This window comes from Boleophthalmus pectinirostris, unplaced genomic scaffold, assembly GCF_026225935.1.
Source record: "Boleophthalmus pectinirostris isolate CB_2022bp ecotype Guang Dong unplaced genomic scaffold, ASM2622593v1 HiC_scaffold_18, whole genome shotgun sequence".
Lineage (NCBI taxonomy): Eukaryota > Metazoa > Chordata > Actinopteri > Gobiiformes > Gobiidae > Boleophthalmus > Boleophthalmus pectinirostris.
In genome coordinates this window covers 27,718,673-27,737,660 of record NW_026571133.1, presented here as the reverse complement: position 1 = coordinate 27,737,660, position 18,988 = coordinate 27,718,673, and the positions used below count along the sequence as shown (strand labels likewise).

The 18,988-nt window shown below is 40.4% G+C and overlaps 1 protein-coding gene across 1 annotated transcript in view; it reads right to left on the bottom strand.

The window, feature by feature from the left end:
- The window catches only part of brinp1 (bone morphogenetic protein/retinoic acid inducible neural-specific 1), a 104,152-nt gene that overhangs the window by 44,310 nt on the left and 40,854 nt on the right, over positions 1–18,988 (bottom strand). The window contains exon 3 of the mRNA XM_055153705.1: positions 11,790–11,980. Coding sequence (XP_055009680.1) covers positions 11,790–11,980 — 191 coding nt within the window. The remainder of the gene's footprint in view (positions 1–11,789; positions 11,981–18,988) is intronic.

The window sequence follows — 18,988 nt, the reverse complement described above, 5'->3', positions numbered from 1 at the left end:
TGAATGTCTTGTGTTTGCTTTTGACACACAATAAAAGCTTTGGCTGTGCTGCTGTACATGGAATACATGGTACGTCATTGTGTATCCCACAAACAGATGTCCCCAGATCAAACACTAGTGATTCACTTTTGTAACTTCTCACCAAAATGTTTGAACAGATTATGAAGAAAGACCAACTGATATGGGTTTCTTCATGGCCAATGCTAATACCAATTGTTTAGAACAGTGATCACCAACCTTTTTCAGCCAAAGATCTTGCTTGGTCCGAGAAAAGAGCAAGATCTACCAACATGAACGCAAATAACAACAACAAAAATGACCATGTTCATAGTTCCAGACTGCTTTATTTTTGCAATCTTGTAATATTAACTGAAGGAACACTCATAACATAATGGTAATTTAACTGTTTTCTGGAGATTAAAACACTCACTGCAAGAAAAAATGATGAATGAATTGAAGTACAAACAAAATACAAACCACATGCAGAGGAAACAACCAAAATAGTGCAAATTTGACCACAAAACAGCATTAACAGTGTATCAAAATCGTTAATTAGAGGAGTTCTATTATTATCAAACTCAGTGTGATGGCTGAGACTGAATTTCCTCTGATAATGCTTTGAAGTTTGGGTTATAGTTGCAGACAGATAATCTGAGACAATCTGTGAGGTGCCTATCAGTCAGACTGTTTCTGTACTTAGATTTGATGATTTTATATATATATATATGATATGAAAAGGCCACCTCACACAGGTAAGTTGAACCAAAGTAAACACTCACTTTCAATGCACATTTAGCAAGAAGAGGAAAACCTTTCACTGCTCACAAGCCTCTAAAAGTCACTGTCCCTCGATCGTGCTTTAAGTTCAATGTCATTTTGCAAATCAATAATTTCCATGTCAACTCCATTTGGCAAAGAAAATGCATTCTGAAATTTAGCTGCAACTTGCTCAACATCAATGACCATAAATGGGTTTGACAAAAACGCAGCGATGTCTTCCATAGCAGTCAACTCACCAAAACGGCGATCCTTGAACTCAGTACCTAGTTTCTCCAGGTGGCGGCAGTACTGCTCCGGGTGAAACGCGTCTCTGTTTTTAATGCCCTGTGACATGTTCTCCAGGTTGGGAAAGTGCGTCAGCCACCCATTCTGCAGGTGTGTTGCCCACATATCCAGCTTGGCTTTAAAAGCGTTCACCGAGCTGATCATGTGAGGCAGTTGTCTGTCTTTTCCTTGGAGCTCCAGATTCAGAGCATTTAGTTTTGCGGTCAGGTCTGTCAAAAATCCCAGGTCCAGTAGCCACTCATCCTCCGACAGTTGCTTGTACTCCCCGTTTCTTGTAGACAAGAACGTCTTTATCTGAGGTAGTAAATCCACAAACCGCAGTAATACTTTGCGCCGACTCAACCAGCGGACATTTGCGTGTAGAACTAGGTCCCCGTAGGCGGAGTCAAGCTCCTCCAGTAAACTCTTAAATAGGCGGTGCTGGAGCGCTTTTGCCCGAACAGAGTTTACAACTTTAACCACTAGCGACATTACATGTGAAAAGTCCACGGCTTTCCCAGTCAGGGCCTGCTGATGGATCACACAGTGATAGTTCACAAAGTCCGGGAAATCGGGATCATTGCGGCACAGTGCGATAAAACCACTGTGCACGGCGCACATAGCGGGAGCCCCATCAGTTGTAATTGCCACAAGTTTATGAATGGGGATGTTGTTGTCAGACACGTACTGTTTAAACTCCGCGTAAATGTCCTTTCCTCTCGTCCTCTCTTTTAAATGGAGCAAGGTAAGGAAGTCTTCTCTTGTTAATGTATCGGAAAAAGCCATTCTCACAAACACTACAAGCTGCGCGGTGTCCACAATATCCACAGATTCGTCCAATTGAAGTGAAAAATATTCACAAAGTGACAAGTCTTTTAGCACTTGTTGGTTCACGTCTTGTGACAGTGACTCTATCCTCCTTGTCACCGTTGTGGCCCCGAGTGGTACAGAGCGCAATGCGCTCCGAATGTCATCTTTGTTTTTAAACTCACCAAAAAGAGTCTCTGCTGTGATGAGCATGGCTTCTTTAAACAGTGCGCCGTCCGTGAATGGTTTCTTATGTTGATCCAAAAGGTGACTTACACAAAACGATGCTTCTGTAACTGTGTCGGCGGCAAGGGGGATCATTTGAGGGCCGTGCCCCCCCTAGCGGCCACTGGTGCCCGACCCCCCAACAGGCCGTTATTATTACCATTTTAAAATGATTTTGATTGGCGCATTTCACTTCAGGCACAAACTTTACTGTGACATCAATGACATCACAGTCTCTGTTTATTTAGTGTAGTGTGATTGGACAACTGTCCTGTCACTCACGTCACGTCACGTCAACCTGTTGCGTCAACTCGTAGCAGCTCCACGATTAGCGGCAGCTGCAACTTTAGCCTAAAGCTCCACACAGGAAATGGCGAGAACAGAGTCAAAGACCCGACCTGACAGACCCGCCGCCGGGACCCAGGACTGTCGCCGCTGGGACTCTCGCTGCCGCCGCCGGGGCCAGGGCAGTCGCTCGCTGCTCTATCCGCCTTTGCCCGCTCGTTTCTGGGTGTAAAATTTGACCTGAGCATAGCGCGCAGAGGCATAATGCTACCTGGTGTCCTGGTGCTGATATGGACTGACTTTCAACTTCAACTTTAACTTTCAGATTCAAGTGGGAAGTGGGATTAAGACTAATTTTACAACCATCTTGTGCTCCCGGACCTCGCGTCACGGACCAGACTGGACCAGGATTTGGACCAGTTTCATCTCTTCATATTGGACAATAGACTTTTGGAAACAGAACCAGTGGGACAGTGGATAGAGGAAACATTCTGCTTCAGCCTCTGGAGAAGGTAAGAGGCTGGTTTTCATTAGTTTGCGGCAAATCTGAACTTGGAGCCTCACAGGTAAATAGTTTTATAGTGTTAATAGTTAATAGTTCGTAAATGAGCTGGTGGGTGTGATGGAGCTGCTCTGGTTGTTCTGTCGTGTGCTGTAGGAGCGGCATCTGTGTTCATGTCTCTTATTGTAGTTTTACTGACGTTGTTGGGTCTGGGTGTGAGCGGTGTGTTACGTTGTGTTGCATAAAGTTTGTGCTTGGCTGTTCATTGTGCTCTGATCGATACTGTTCAGCCAATACTAACCAAAATGTCTGTTTCTGGTATTTGTTATAATACTACAGCCTATATATATATATATATAATACATATATTATTCATAATATATATTTATAATTTTGCCCTTGGTGCCCCTCCCAAAAATTATACCATCAGCCGCCACTGGTCCTGGTTTAGTCCCGGTTTAGTCCTGGTTTAGTCCCGGTCTAGTCCCGGTCCCTCAAGTCTCAGGTCTCTATAGGACAGGACTGGACGGCGACTCGCGTACCACGCCCACTACAGCCCTGGTGCTGTCCGATGCGTGGCTGTTTCTAGTTCAGAGGTGTTTTTGACGAGAGGCTGTTATTTAATGTTTACAACCAGTGGCAGGACTTATTGTTTTTTAATAAACCTCAACCTTTTATTATTGTCTTGTGTGCCTATCGTCTACCACACAGCCTCAACAACTATTGCAGCTAATAATAATAATAATCTTAATATAATAATAATGATTATAATAACAACACATAATTAGCCTAATACTGTTAAAGAAAAACGTGTTTGATAGCATTTCTGCTGTGTATGACTCCACCGCGTTAAAATATTTCTCAAATGGCAGTGCCCCCCTGCTGGTGACCCATGCCCCTCCAGTAGATGTGCTCTGACGCCGACTCTGTTCTGTAACAGCCATGTTCTGAGCGGAAGGTTTTGTGAAACAAAGCTGCTGGGCTTTTAATGTCTGTTTCAGCTCGGCAACTTTTTTCTGTCGGACGGCGCTCTTTGGTGGACAGCTATCCTTAAACCTTTGGTGGTTAGTCTGGTGATGCCGCTGTAGGTTTCCTTTTTTCAAAAACGCTTGTGTTTGGAGACACAGCATGCAGACACACTTGTCCTTTACGATAGTAAAAATGAAATCTTCCTCCCATTCTGGATGAAAGTGGTAGGTTTTGGGCTTTTTCGCTGATCATCTGCCATAGTTGCGAAGTTTACGCTTTGCTAGCTGAGTTCGTTTTCATTCATTCTTCTTCGTTGTTTCTGTATAATACCGACAGCGCCACATGCTAAATAGTAACATACATGCGGTGGTCAATCCTTGAACTGCAGCTTGTCTGCGTATCCCGCAAATTCAAGTTCGTCACTTTGTAGTCATAATTGTTGAATTTAGGCTGGAGATCTACCCGTGATACGGCAAAGATCGACCTGTCGATCGCGATCGACGGGTTGGTGACCACTGGTTTAGAATCTAGAAAAAACGATGACCAATAAGCTCTGCTGATATTTTTGGGCCAAATTGTAAGGCTTTGATTTTGATTATTTTCCCCAAATTATGTAATTTATCCATCCATCCATCCATTTTCGTCCGCTTATCCGAGGCCGGGTCGCGGGGGCAGCAGCCTAAGCAGGGACTCTCAGACTTCCTTCACCCCAGACACATCCTCCAGCTCCTCCGGGGGGACCCCGAGACGTTCCCAGGCCAGCCGAGAGACATAGTCCCTCCAGCGTGTCCTGGGTCTTCCCCGGGGCCTCCTCCCGGTGGGACATGCCCAGAACACCTCCCGAGGGAGGCGCCCAGGAGGCATCCGGAACAGATGCCCGAGCCACCTCAACTGGCTCCTCTCAATGTGGAGGAGCAGCGGCTCTACTCCGAGCTCCTCCCGTGTGACTGAGCTCCTCACCCTATCTCTAAGGGAGCGCCCAGCCACCCTACGGAGGAAACTCATTTCGAGCGCTTGTATCCGCGATCTCGTCCTTTCGGTCACTACCCAGAGCTCATGACCATAGGTGAGAGTAGGAACAAAGACTGACCGGTAAATCGAGAGCTTCGCCTTTCGGCTCAGCTCCCTCTTCACCACAACGGTCCGATACAGCGACCGCATCACTGCCGAAGCTGCACCGATCCGCCTGTCAATCTCCCGTTCCGTCCTTCCCTCACTCGTGAACAAGACCCCGAGATACTTGAACTCCTCCACTTGAGGCAATGACTCCCCACCCACCCGGAGAGGGCAAGCCACCTTTTTCCGGTCGAGAACCATGGCCTCAGACTTAGAAGAGCTGATCTTCATCCCAGCCGCTTCACACTCGGCTGCAAACCGCCCCAGTGCACATTGCAGGTCCTGGTTCGATGAAGCCAACAGGACAACATCATCCGCAAACAGCAGAGATGAGATCCTGTGGTCCCCAAACCGGACCCCCTCCGGCCCCTGACTGCGCCTAGAAATTCTGTCCATAAATACAATGAACAGAACCGGTGACAAAGGGCAGCCCTGGCGGAGTCCAACATGCACCGGGAACAGGTCTGACTTACTGCCGGCAATGTGAACACAGCTCCTGCTCCGGTCATTCAGGGACCGGACAGCCCTTAGCAAAGGGCCCCGGACCCCATACTCCCAGAGCACCCCCCACAGGACACCACGAGGGACACGGTCGAATGCCTTCTCCAAGTCCACAAAGCACATGTGGACTGGTTGGGCAAACTCCCATGAACTCTCGAGCACCCGATGGAGAGTGTAGAGCTGGTCCAGTGTTCCACGGCCAGGAAGAAAACCACACTGCTCCTCCTGGATCTGAGGTTCGACTATCGGCCGGATTCTCCTCTCCAGTACCCTGGCATAGACCTTACCGGGAAGGCTGTGGAGTGTGATGTATGTAATTTAAATGTACTAAAAACTCACCCACAGTCCTTTTACCACAAACCTTTAAGACAGCTGTGTTCATCCAGTCATGTCATCAAATTAAAGTGTTCAAATGAAGCTTTATGTGTATTCTTGTGTCGGCCAGAACTAAATATTGACCTGTGCTGTAAATTTAAGGCTGATTGCTGATTTGCTTAAAAATGTAAATATCAACAAAAAAGTGTGTATATCTCTAATTATAAAGAAATTATAAATAAAGAAGAAGCTAAATCTGGTTTCAAACAAGATAAAGGTGCACTATAACATCTCTGATGACTGTGATACACAACACCAGGTCAGATCTATGAAGAGGTGACCCTGGATACAGTAAGAATGTGTGTTTTCAAGATATTTCTGAGTAGTATAAACACCCACGACTATAGAAATGCAAGATGTGTTTAATGTCATACTGTGCAATGTTACCAAAAACTTCTCCATGTAACAGAAAAGTTAGAGTGCACCTCTGTAGTGTGTGTGTGTGTAATAATGATGGTTACAAAGAAAAATGCTCATGTTTTGAATTTGATCATTTTAAAAGAAAATCATAAAAGTAGAATTAACAAGAAAAATCTACAAACACCCTAACAGATTTCCAATCTCCAGCAGAACTATCATGCACACAACTTTAGTATTCAAAAACCATTACAATTATATGTCCCATGTTGTACAGGGCTCCAGTGCCGTAAGTGGATATTTTATCCTATAGCGGTGTATTAAAGCTGCTCAGTTAACTTGTGGTGACTGTGACCAGAGGTTGTACAGCTGCAGAGAGGGCTGATGTCTCACGGCTGATTAGAGCAGAGGCTGCGGAGGGCCAGGCTCCTGCTCTGTGACGCTCCCCTGTCTGTCCCTTAGGCCGGGGGGAAAGCACGGACACACCGATGACTTTCACTTCAGCTCACAGATAATGGGCCTGTGCTAAATCCTTCATGTGCCCTTTTATCTCCAGCAGAGTGTGGGACAATAGAGCGCTCGGTAAGATAAATATTTTCAGGGGCTTCTGCTGGTGTAGCAATCTGTAACGCTTATTGAGTATGGTGGTGCAAGAGTTACACCATGGTTTAATGGGCAAATATCATTTCATTTTCGACTGTTTCATCCAATTGCTACTAATGAAAAAGTCTCCTCATTAGTACAAAATAAATCATTGATTTTTTTGTAACATGCCCTATACAAGGATATGGACATCTGTCAAGTTCAACTGATGAAGTCTTTTATCTTAAAATGTCAAAACCCAATGGAGTGGAATAAAACAGCAAAACATATTTATGCAAAGTTTATGTGATTAAAAATATTTATTATGTGTTTTGTGAAAGAACATTATTTTATTCAAACTGGATGGAATGTCTCATAGGAAAATCCACTTTTTTTTCATAAGTTAAACTGAAGATGTGTTAAGTATATTTTATATGGATGATAGAAGATGTGATGGCAGTTTTCAGTGGATAGCCCCGATGGCCACAGACAGACAGTGTGGTGTTGTGCCCTCAGGCCTTGGTGACTTGAAGTTATTTCAATAAAGTTATTCTCCTCTTCAGCGTGAGCACAGGAGACTGCTGCTCTGAAAGGGCCACATCCAGTCAGAGGTTATACAGCGCTGAGCCGTCTGCGTCTTGAGAGTGGTCCCTCCCTCACATCTTTATTTGGTAGCATAGAGGCAATCCTTTTGACAACTATGTCACCAATTCAGAATCCTCTCACTAGAAGACACACTTTTTCTGTCTCTATGCATGGCAAAAATCTAAAACATTTAATCACAGTATTTCTTGCAATTAAACCTGAACTGCATGTCAAAAATCCTGGCATTCTTAAGGTGTAAAAAGAACTTCTCAAAGCTTTAATTGTTAATTATAGTTATTGCCACTTTTTTAAATAAAAAACTCAAACTATAACAATTTCAACAGGCATTTTAAAGACATTTCCAAATATCACCACTTGATCATTGTATCTCGTGTGAATGCGTTCAAGTTAAGAGTACTTATAAATGCAAGTTAATACCAAATCCAAAGAGCACACTGAAGCTGCAACCTTGATTGGAGTATTCACTTTGTATTAGATTTTTCAGTTCAATTCAACTTTATTTATATAGCACATTTCTATCAGCTTGAGCTGACCAAATACTGCAATAGCATTAAAATGCATGCATCGCTTTGATCAGGGATTTCCAATAGTGTCTCAGTGTTATTCCAATGAAACAGCTGTGAAGTACTCTATGTATCTGCTAATAGTATTAGGCTCTCACTCATGTTGTATCTCCCCAGTGCTTCACACATCTAAGTGTTTTCTGTAATGGCCTATTCCAGGATTCTCATAAAAGCTCACTGACCCATAACTGGAAACAAAAAGGCTTTCGAGCTTAAGGTTAATGCTGCAAGGAGAGATAGAAGTAGAGCTGATGACGGCCACGCGCCGTGCAACACAATCAGATGAGGACGGATGCTGCGGTTGAAAATGATACAGTGATTATTTCAAGGGTAGTATTTTTCCTGTTCCTTTTTGTCACTTGAAGCTACATTGCAATGTTTCTATTTTTAGACTTTTCTGATCATAGAACTTTCCAACATGACTCCTAAAACCAAATGGTTGATGACAACTTCTGACTAATGGGCTAAATTATTAACACATTTGGAAAATATGTAAAAGCTATTTTTCAACTATTCTGATTGTGACTAGATTTGCGACTTATATTTTAATTGTCATATTCTGCCCAGAGTGCACACTCTGATCTAAACACATCCAGGACATTTGAGAGACTGAAATGTGAAGTGATACATTTATACAGTATTACTATTGATGTTTGTAGCGGGCTAGTAACTCAACCAGTTTTATTTATGAGACCCATAGAGGACCATTCCCCATTTAAAAGATATAATATTTAGGTTGCATTGTATTATTGTTATTACCTCGGGAGACGGTTGCCATAGAAACCCACGAATACAAACAGGATAAGTAAATTTTCCCCAAAGTCACCATGCCAGGATCCCTTTTGAAGTGATGACGCCTATATCATCAAAACAGCCTGAAAACTGTGATTAAAAGTGGCTATTTCAATATATTTTATAATACACGCCATGGCCAACATACAATATTCTCACCCAACTGTTGCACGTCAGTTCTTGGCAGTGTTGGACACCGGTAATTAGACTTGTCCGTTTGAATAAAAGACACACATTATCGAACTAATTATATCTCTAAAATGCACTTGGCAACGTGATCACAGTTAGCCGTGTTCATGTGTCCCTCAGAACTGAGAGATGAGATAAGTGATAGAAGCATTTATATTTAGCCTGGGACAGCAGGGGTGTCGCTTATTTTAGGAAGTCAAATTACTGATGTGTTCTTCACTGTCAGGCTCCATTAAATATGATGTTATGTGTTTTGTAGTTACAATTGTTTTAAGTGTCTTGGTAAAAAGACTGTTTACTATTACAGTAGAACTTTTGTATGGCTACGTTTACTATACATTTACTAGTACAGGGGTAGTACTAGTCGTTCTGCAAGTGTTATAACCTTAGTGCAGTTATTAATCTGTTTACATCTCCAAAACTCATAATGCTCTGTTCCACCTTGTGATGTCATGTAATGGTAATTTTCAAGTTAACAGCTACCTTTTAGCTTTTAATTTAGTAGAAACGGGCAATTCCAGAGGTGAAATTATCTAAATTATACTAGTGAAGGTGTATGGAGTTTAAAAACACAGTGGAGCACTTCTTGTATTACCACATCACATCACAAGGTTGAACGGAGTGTTTTCTGTTTTGAGAGAAGAACTCAGCCTAAATATTTGTGTGGGTTTGTGTGTTAAACATGTGTGAATGAAACAAAACACACTGTTTTTGATAAAGAAACAACATTATTACATAGATAAGAAAATAAGGTAATATGAGCTCTGCACATGTAAATGTCTGACTGCAGTGTGATTTTAACCAGTATCCACTGTGTGAACCAACAAAGGTAAGCCAATTTAATAGAAGAAGGTTCTGCATAAACAAAAGGTAATTTTCTGTGACTCAAAGGTGCAAGTTAAAGTTGGCCACAAGAATGCACTGAATAGCCTAATTAAACCAAAATAAACTCTTTTGCACAACACAAATCAAGGAAAACAATGGCAACAACGAGCAGAAATGTAAGGAAACCATAAGTGTCGGTGCACTTTAAATGCTGCCACAGAATATGATAAAGGCCATGGAGCTATAATTTAAAAGAAAGGGCACAAGTAAAGTTAAGCTAAAACACTCAGCCATTCAATGTGTCTGCATACATCCTCTATGAACAGGACTCAAAATTATAGTATTTACACCAAAGAAACTTTGACAGCTGAAGAAAACTTGTTGGTTCATTACAAGCTACCAAGCTCATTTCTCAACAATTTCTCCAATATTATACAGTAATGGAAGCATAATTCTGCATATTATCCTCCATTTTGACAAATAGGTGCTATATAATCGTGTGCACATACCTGAATATATTGCACTTCTAATAACAATTACTTTGGCTTTTGCTCATTAGCCCGGCTTGTAATGAATGGAACAGACGGTGTAGTTAAAAAGCACCTGCTAGAGATTTGAATGCTGACATTTGATTCACGAGATGAGATAGTTGTTTCATTATGAGTTCATATTTGAAGCATTTAACTTCAGAGGGGAGATAGAAATGATCTGAAATTACATCCTCATGACCACAGGTGCACCAAGACACTATAGGAATAGAGATGAGCTGTTGGTTTGCATTCATGATTGAGACAATAAAAAGGATGTATTTTAGGAGCCAACATAAATGAATGATAGTGTAGTTTGTATACTTTGTATGCAGTGCAGAAAACAGTCTCTGGACCAAGTAGTTTTACAAGATGCAACTAACACACCAGCCAAAAGAGGTCATTAGATAAAGCCTGTAAATTATACAGCAAGTAAAACACAAACACCGGGGTAGGGATGAGAGAGAGTGCGCAAATGGGGGGCAACCAATAGAAATTAGCCCATGGCTACAATCCGGCTTGTTTACAGCAGTGTCTCATGTATGTTCATTAACATGCACTGCACCAAATAAACACATGATCAATTATTCTTCATTCTTTTAAACTGAGAGTCCCCAAAGGGATCTCTATCCGCTGCATTTGACCCATCCTTCAGTGGCACTGAAGAAACCTGTTAGCAGTGGTCAGCCACAGTAAAGAGGGACCTATCTGCAGAGCTTGAGCTACAGTTCAGTGGTGCATGTTGTCATACTTAATATAATTAAATATTATACATTATTATTTTAATTTTTCATGTAATTTGCTTTTGACCAACAACCTATTATGTACAAAACATGCCATTGAAAGACTAGAGCACCACATATCTGAAACATATGGGGTTCTTTTTTCTTGCATTAGTTTAAATTTCAGTCTGTGTGATTATAAATGGGTTGTTTTTAGATACATGTGCTTTTTGTGCAGTTTTATACTGAAGAGATCGAATATGCTTTTAATGCCTCAAGCATAAAGTACCACATGAGTTAGAAAATACTGAGTGCATTTTGGCTTGGGAAGGGAGAATCAAATTACAGATAGTTTGCATTTTTCTTGTTTCTTGTTCTTGTTTGCATATACAGTTTTTTTTTTTTTTTTTTTTTTTTTTTAACTTACATACATATTCAGTTTTAAAATAGTGGGAGTCCAAACACCTGTCTTGTCTCGAAATATTTAGAACACAGATGTACAGTATTTTCTTCTCATCCTCGAACATCCTCGAATAAGCAAATTCTCCTCAAAAATGGCGATTGTTCTTGTTCTCTATAGAAGTCATAGAGAACAAGAACAAGTTTGCAGTGTGACTTGTAAGCTGATCTCATTGGGCACAGAAAAGTACTTTTTTTTCTCTTTAAATTCAATAACTGAAAACAAATGATATATTTGGAAGAAAACTTGCCCTGCTTCCTTAGCATGTGCCAAAAATATTTATCTAAAGCAGTTAATCAGGCATGGATGAGTGGTAAAATGAAAGCAGTGGGGCTCCCTTACCTCCCAGTGTGGCTGAGATGAGAATGTGGGTCCCATATTTCTTAATGATAGTGTCGATGAACTGCTGAGTGGTAGGTCTGCGGCCAAGCAAACGCACACTGCGCTGGAACTCCGGCATCAGCGGCACTGGGTTCTGGATCAGGTCCCTCCTCTCTATAGCCGTGTTCCTCACCTTCCAACGTGCAAATTCCCTGATAAGAAAGGAAGAGCAAAACTTTAAATGATACTTTTACTTATCTCAGTCACTGTCACGTCAGCTTCTATTTGACTGCATCTACCAAATGCAAATGTGCTGAGGACAAGTGAGGACATCTGAGCTAAAAAGTGCACAATACTGCTCCATTTTTATCTCTTGGAGAACGTGCTTTGTTTTAGTTGAAAGAACTGTCTGTGATATTCATCTGAAGGTACACGGTGCATTATTTAAAGCACTTTTCTTCTGCTTCGGCGTGAACCACAAAGAGTACGAGCCAATACTCCAACACAATTTTACATAGACTGTAAGTTATCACAGGTCAAGTAGGAAAACTTCATTGTTAATATTTTGTTATTGTATGTTCCTATTTGGACTGGTTGTAGACGAGTGAATAAATATACAGACTGCTTTCACTATAGATGATAAAATGTAAATACATTATTACTGGTAAAAGTGATATTTTAATCTGTATTCCTCTGAAACAGCTCCTCAAAGTCAAAGGATCAACAAACCTCTCTGCCACAAATGGGCGGATATTTTCAAATTGATTGGTTCTTGGTTTGACACACAGTCAGCAATATGTCAGTCTGCTGGGGCCCTGGTTGACTACAGCACTTTTTAATACCCCATTCAGCACTATATATTAGCCTTTCAATTCCACTCTTACGTAACTACAAAAATTTTAAACATACAGTTCCAATTATATAAAAGGGCCCATATTACACTATTCTATGTTACTAAGCTATGTTATAATGTTGTTTCCTCATCACAAATGTACCTGGAGTTATGCCGTAGGTGCGTAGGTTCATGCACAATAAAGAGTTACTCATATATATGTGAACATTATAACATGGCTTAAAGCTCACAAGAGTTAATTTTGTGTAATATAGGACCTTCAAAAAAAATCATATCTCTATCGCAGAATTTGTCTTTCTGGTAGATCCTTTCCACGCACACCTTATACCTATATGTGCTGACTTGGCTATTAAAAAGAAACCACAGTTATTTCTCTAAGTGGAGCAAATGTCAGAAAGAAAAAAAGCCAACTGATTCCTGTGAGTTTTCCATTCTCTTCTCCCCCACCCTACTCTCGTTGATATCAGATCACTTTTACTCAGCCCTCTCCCGGTGCTGGTACTGCCAATTATGATATAAACTTATATGGGAGTGCAGTGCTATTGGAGAGCCCTCTGCCCCAGATTACGGGTGCCAGCAGATGGAAGTTGCACCTTGATTCAGTGCTTTACTCCGCAGCTCCAAGACCGGTTTAATGACCTATCAGTGAAGTTAAGAGGAGATAGATGGCACTGCAGCCGCCTTGCAGGGAAATTGGGAGCTGGGACGATTGCTGCTTTATGGTGTCCAAGTGAGGTTGTGTGGGAGACTACAGGTGCAATATTTGTACGGATGGCCTGTGTTTGACCTCTGAATAACACCACAGCACTGACTTTAATGCAGTCGGCTGTACACCTGTGAGAACATTAGTGTCAAACTTAAAGACCGAGTTGTGAAATTTTAAACACTACCTTTCTAACTGTCAAGAAATAATGTTAGCTTAGCTTTTTATCCAATCATCTCCCAAGCAATTAAACAAATATGATGCGACACAGGTTTAGTTGTCTGACCAGCCAGTCTCTTTTACATTCTGATCGAATCCAGAAGAGACTGGAACCGGACCACAGATGGTGAAAATCCTTTGTTCAAACTTGAGACAATGCAACCACTTCCAATTGCTGATTCTAAATTTTTTTTAATGTTTTTTCACCCTTTTTATGTGTAAAAGTCCATATTTGATTTAGATGTTTTTAATCCACCTGCCAATCACACTCTCTGAAATCGGGGGAACATGATACAGCTCCACTCTACTTGTCTTTGTAAAGTTTTGTCAACACATGTGGTTCTGGCTGGTCAGGCAACAGGCTTAGTGGTTATAGCACTTGTCCACGAACCTGAAGGTCAGTGGTTCAAATCACACCTGCTGTGCTCTTTGGCAAGACACTGTATTCAGGACACTTGCTTGCATAAATGTTATGCAAGCAAGCTACATCCAAAACTATTTTGGATGTAGCCTCTCCTGCACACTTAGATTTCAGAAAATATAATCAAACCTATTTTTTTACATGCTACACAAGCACAGGAGCATATCCCCATCAAAATACATAGAGGGCATGCATCTATTGTTGGATTTGTGCCTTTACTCTCAGCACAATGTGTTTCTGGGGCAGTTTTGTATCATTTGAAAGAGCCCAAGTTCAAAAAGTCTGTTAATAAGTGCTTTGAAATTTACTTTTGAAATCCTCGCATTTGCCTCGATCAGCCTGTGTAAACGGTAAATCCAAGTCTGTTCAGCTGGTTAGTTTCACAGTAGACCTGTTACAAGTGGCTAAACGTGCCTAAATCAAGTTTGATCGGCTTTCCCATTGAGAAACACAGACCCAGAGCAACGCACATGTCCTGCTATTGCTGCCGGTGAGGCCATACTTCCATTGACACATGGCTATGGTTTCGCGAGGTTACGCACGTAAATGTTGATACGTGCAGTGTGGTCAGATGGCAGCCTCGCTTCTGTCTACCCCGTGGTAGCTGTGGCTACAGCACTAGTATCTTACCAACACCAGCTGTGGGGTGAATGAATACAGCAATTGTAAAGTGACAGACTGACAAAAGACTTAAAGGTGCATTGTGTAACTTTTCTCATGTGAGGTCTGTCACCTTCTTGTTTCTATGGATATGTCATTGCTCTACTTGGCAGAGGATGACAAACATCTACTTGGAATGTTCTACAATATGGGATTAAACAGCTCTACCTATTACAGGTGGTTTTATAGCTCAAAAATACCTAGAAAATCCGTCATTCTGCCTGTGAACCTTTCCACAGATCTGACCTGTAACTTGGTCTGGTTTTGTCTTGATGAAGATAGAAAGGTTTAATGCCATACTGTGAAACTTTCCAGACAAAGCAATAACATTTCCATGGAGAAAAGCATTTAGATGGGCCCTCCACCACAAAGGTTACACAATGCACCTTTAAGCATTGTCATTATGTTGTTCTTTCTCAGACCCTTCTGCATCTCAACACCTGAACCTCCAATCAGCTGTATCCAACTGCATTTGATAACTTCAGATTTTGATATTTATTTATTTATTCATTCATTTATTATTACCACACCCCACTTCTTAACAGTAATCCCTCGACTCCATATCTACAGCTGTTGTGGGACAAACTGACATTCACAGGAGCATTACTTCACCAACTGTCCCCTCACAGCCATAGAACCCTGAAACAAGTTGCTTCTTGCCCATGAGCACAAAACAACACATTTCAATTAGAAAACTGAATATGTCTCCCAAACACATTTTATGTCAGTCTCAAAATGAAGCCCAATAACTCCTAGATAGTCTGTGATGTGAAGGACCTTAAGTACTACTGTAATGCAAAGTACTGTCAAAGCAAAATAGCTAGAGGCTCTCATAAAACATAATAGACTTTAGAATAGAACAACAGAATGTGTTTAATTATAATTATGGAGACTCTCCTGCTTTATTTGACAATATAATGAGTCTGGATGTTTGCGTTATGCAGGGTTTTATTAAAAGTTCATATCTCGCTTCATTTACCCGCAGGATAAATACAGAAAGTATTAGTGACTGTCGCATCACAAGGTAAACAGAGGTAACTCAAGGTAAAACATGTCAAACAACTCTGAGTCAACAACAGAACAAAAAGTTTTATTGAAAGAGGTTGACACTGCAAACCTGAGTCAAATTAATCTCCTAGTTTATGGAAAAACGTGAGTAAGATGGGAAATCACAACAAATGCATTATTTAACATGCATAATTAGGATGTTTCAGCCAGTGCCCTGGTTTGATTACTGTGGATTAAGTGATGTTTACCAGGAGTATGACAATCCATTTATCACATCAGCTCTTAATTATGCTACATCAGTCTGCTAAGAGAAGTAATCGAGACTCCCAAATCAAATCACAATTAATATTTTTTTAAAAAAAATTGCTGGAATTTTTTTCATGTTTTTAAAACTTCACATGGAGATTCTTGTTGATAAAAAACTGGTAGAAGACAAAATTTTACTGCCTGATGTTTGTGAACTGACATTTAGATTTAGACAAACTTTACTGATCCACAAAGGGAATTATTTGGACACAGTAGCTCACACATCACAATATAATATGAACAAAGGGCAAAAATATAAAATGGTAATAAGTTCAAAAATAAGCATAAAAAAAAAGGAAAAGACTGGTGTTGATTAAAGCATAATTATATAAATGTAAATGTACAAGTAAAAATAAAAATAAAAATATTTCATGGTACAATAGCTTCTCTCTATACCCACCAGCGTCATATTTGAGTCCTGCATCCATTATCAGCATCAGTGTCAGCCATTGAAGCCTCCCACACAATAACCCTGACCATCATAACTCCTGTTTTATGAATTCAAGCACAAATAAACAAATGTGGTCCCACAATCTACAATCCCAAACACCCAGTGCAGTGCAAACGCTTTTTATTCACTTATCTCATAGGCAGCATCAGCGATAGTGCACATACGGTTCAGGAGTCACCTTATTGTTTTCCTCTATGTATGCTTTCTGATTTGAAATGGAGGGATACTCTGAATATCTCATTTTCTTATGTTATACCTCAGCACATTCAGTGAATGCAATGATTTAGGTGTTGCTACTTTTTAATTTATTTATTTTTATTTTTTTATGTATTACCATTTTCTCTTTGTTATTATTATATTGTGATTTGTGGGCTACTATGTCCAAATCATTTCCCCTGTGGATCAGTAAAGTTTGTAGTCTAAGTCTGTGCTTATTGCTTTGTATTTTAATATTCAAGTTATTAGATTTTATCCAAACATGTTTTTGATGTTAAGTTATAAGCAGCTTTCAACTTAGTTCGGTAAGATGCTGTTGAAAATCTTCTTTGTCACCTTCTTTGTCCATATAGTGTGGAGGTGTGTGAAGCTTTTGACCTTGACATCAATATACACAGACTGCAATTCATATTTAATCTAAAATAAATCATTTATTAAATTATGCCTAACATAGATTTTGCTGCCAATAAGGTGCTCTGAGCCTGGGTGCCCTCTGTGCCCATAATGGATGTGTGAGTGTGGCTGTGCATGTTTTCACACATTGGCAGGCAGCCTGATGTCTGCTTCAATTAGAGCAGTGCTGTATTGATATCCAGTGAATATTCCCATGACAGAGCCAGGAAGTGACCATCGTTCCAGTGTCACTGCTGGCACTGTGCTGATACCGACCCTTTATTCACCACTCGTAAGAGTTCTACACCCCAATCCCAAACATTTGCATTTCAAACTAAGTCTTTTTTTCTTAAATTCTGTTACAACCTTTAGAGTCTAAACAATGCCCAGGTGTCAGAGTAAAAGATATTTGTCACATTGTTTACCTGTTCCTATATCAAACTATTTCAAAGTTACAAAATCCATAAAGAATGTTGTTCTGTTACACATCTTAACTCTGACCTCTGTCATTTTGCAAAATGTGACCAGGAAAAAACGTATCCTTTGATAAACACAACAAACAAGCATTGAAGATGAAACGGCATGTTACTTCCAGACAGATAACTCAAATCAAACAATTGTCATTTTCCGTAGGAGTAAAATGTAAAGGTCAACAGTGTGGCATTTAAAAACAAACATTTCCAGTTACTATCTGCTAAAGGAAATATAAAACATCAAAACAAGACTTCTTTAAAAGGGGTGATGATTATTTATTTCTAACACATATATAGGCAACTGTGTGCGCTCCATGATAGACCACTGTTTTGTTTTGTTACAAGGGGATAACTTTGTAAGTGGTTCTGAAACCTCGAGGTCAGGGCCCCCACAGGATCCTCCAGCAATGATTTTGGTGGGTTTTTTTTTGTTTTTTTTTTAATCAAAAAGTGTTGAAGAGAGTGTTGAGAGAATCCCTCTTTGAACAGAAATAGTGGTTTAAGGTACAATCTGCCTGCTGTTTACAAATAAAAAACAGTCTCCTCACACCTTAGTCAAGTGTGAGATCAAGCCAATCAAATGCTAATTTGGTACTTAACAGCTGTGAAGGAGCATCAGGCAGATCACAATAGGGTAAGAACAGCCCATAATGAGGCTAGAATGTAAACAAAGGCAGGGCACTTTCAGGTTTTAACTTCTCCCTTAGGGCAGGACTAATCTGGCCCAGGGCAGTAGTTACTCAGGCCAGTACCACCCGAATGAAAATTACTTCAGGATGAAAATCAAAAAGTCTTAATAAAAAGAAAGAAAAAAGTCCAGATAACTACATGTGACTGCATTTGTTAAATAATTAAATCATCATAAGACTACTTTATAATTTTGAAGATGCACTATTTTTTGTGTTTGGGGGTCGACAATGCCAGTTGTTAATATGGGGGATCTTCAAAGTGGCTGAGAACCAATCGTGCAATAAAATGATCACAGATGGAACATCTGCAGTTAGATATTGTTAAATATTCCTTTGCCTTTTTTCCTTTAATTTTAGCTACTATTTCCATTGATAGTAGCAGTAGATATTAAATATATTAGCAGTGATCAACCGTGTCAGCCAGCAAGCTTTCAGCTTGATGAATCACTGATCTCCATAAACACTAATATTAGCAGATTTGTGAATGGAAAATAGAAGTATAATCTCCTTATTTCAGTAAATTCTTGTGTGCATACATTTACATAACCAAAGCTTGGCTGATGTTGAAATCAAGTAGAGGGCTCTTATATGATGCCCCTTGTAATCACAGGTTCTGGAAAACATACACACAAGGTAAAATATTGTTGTGTAAAAATAATACTCACAGAGGAAGTAGTCAGTAATAGTAAGTAGAACTTTGACATGGTGGTAATCTTCTGCTGTCAGAGCTGTTCTTGGGCTGACTGAAAGAAAGGTATGAGTGTTTTGTATCTACTATTAGCACACCAATACCATGGACTCATACTCTACAAGGAGGGGTTTGTGCAA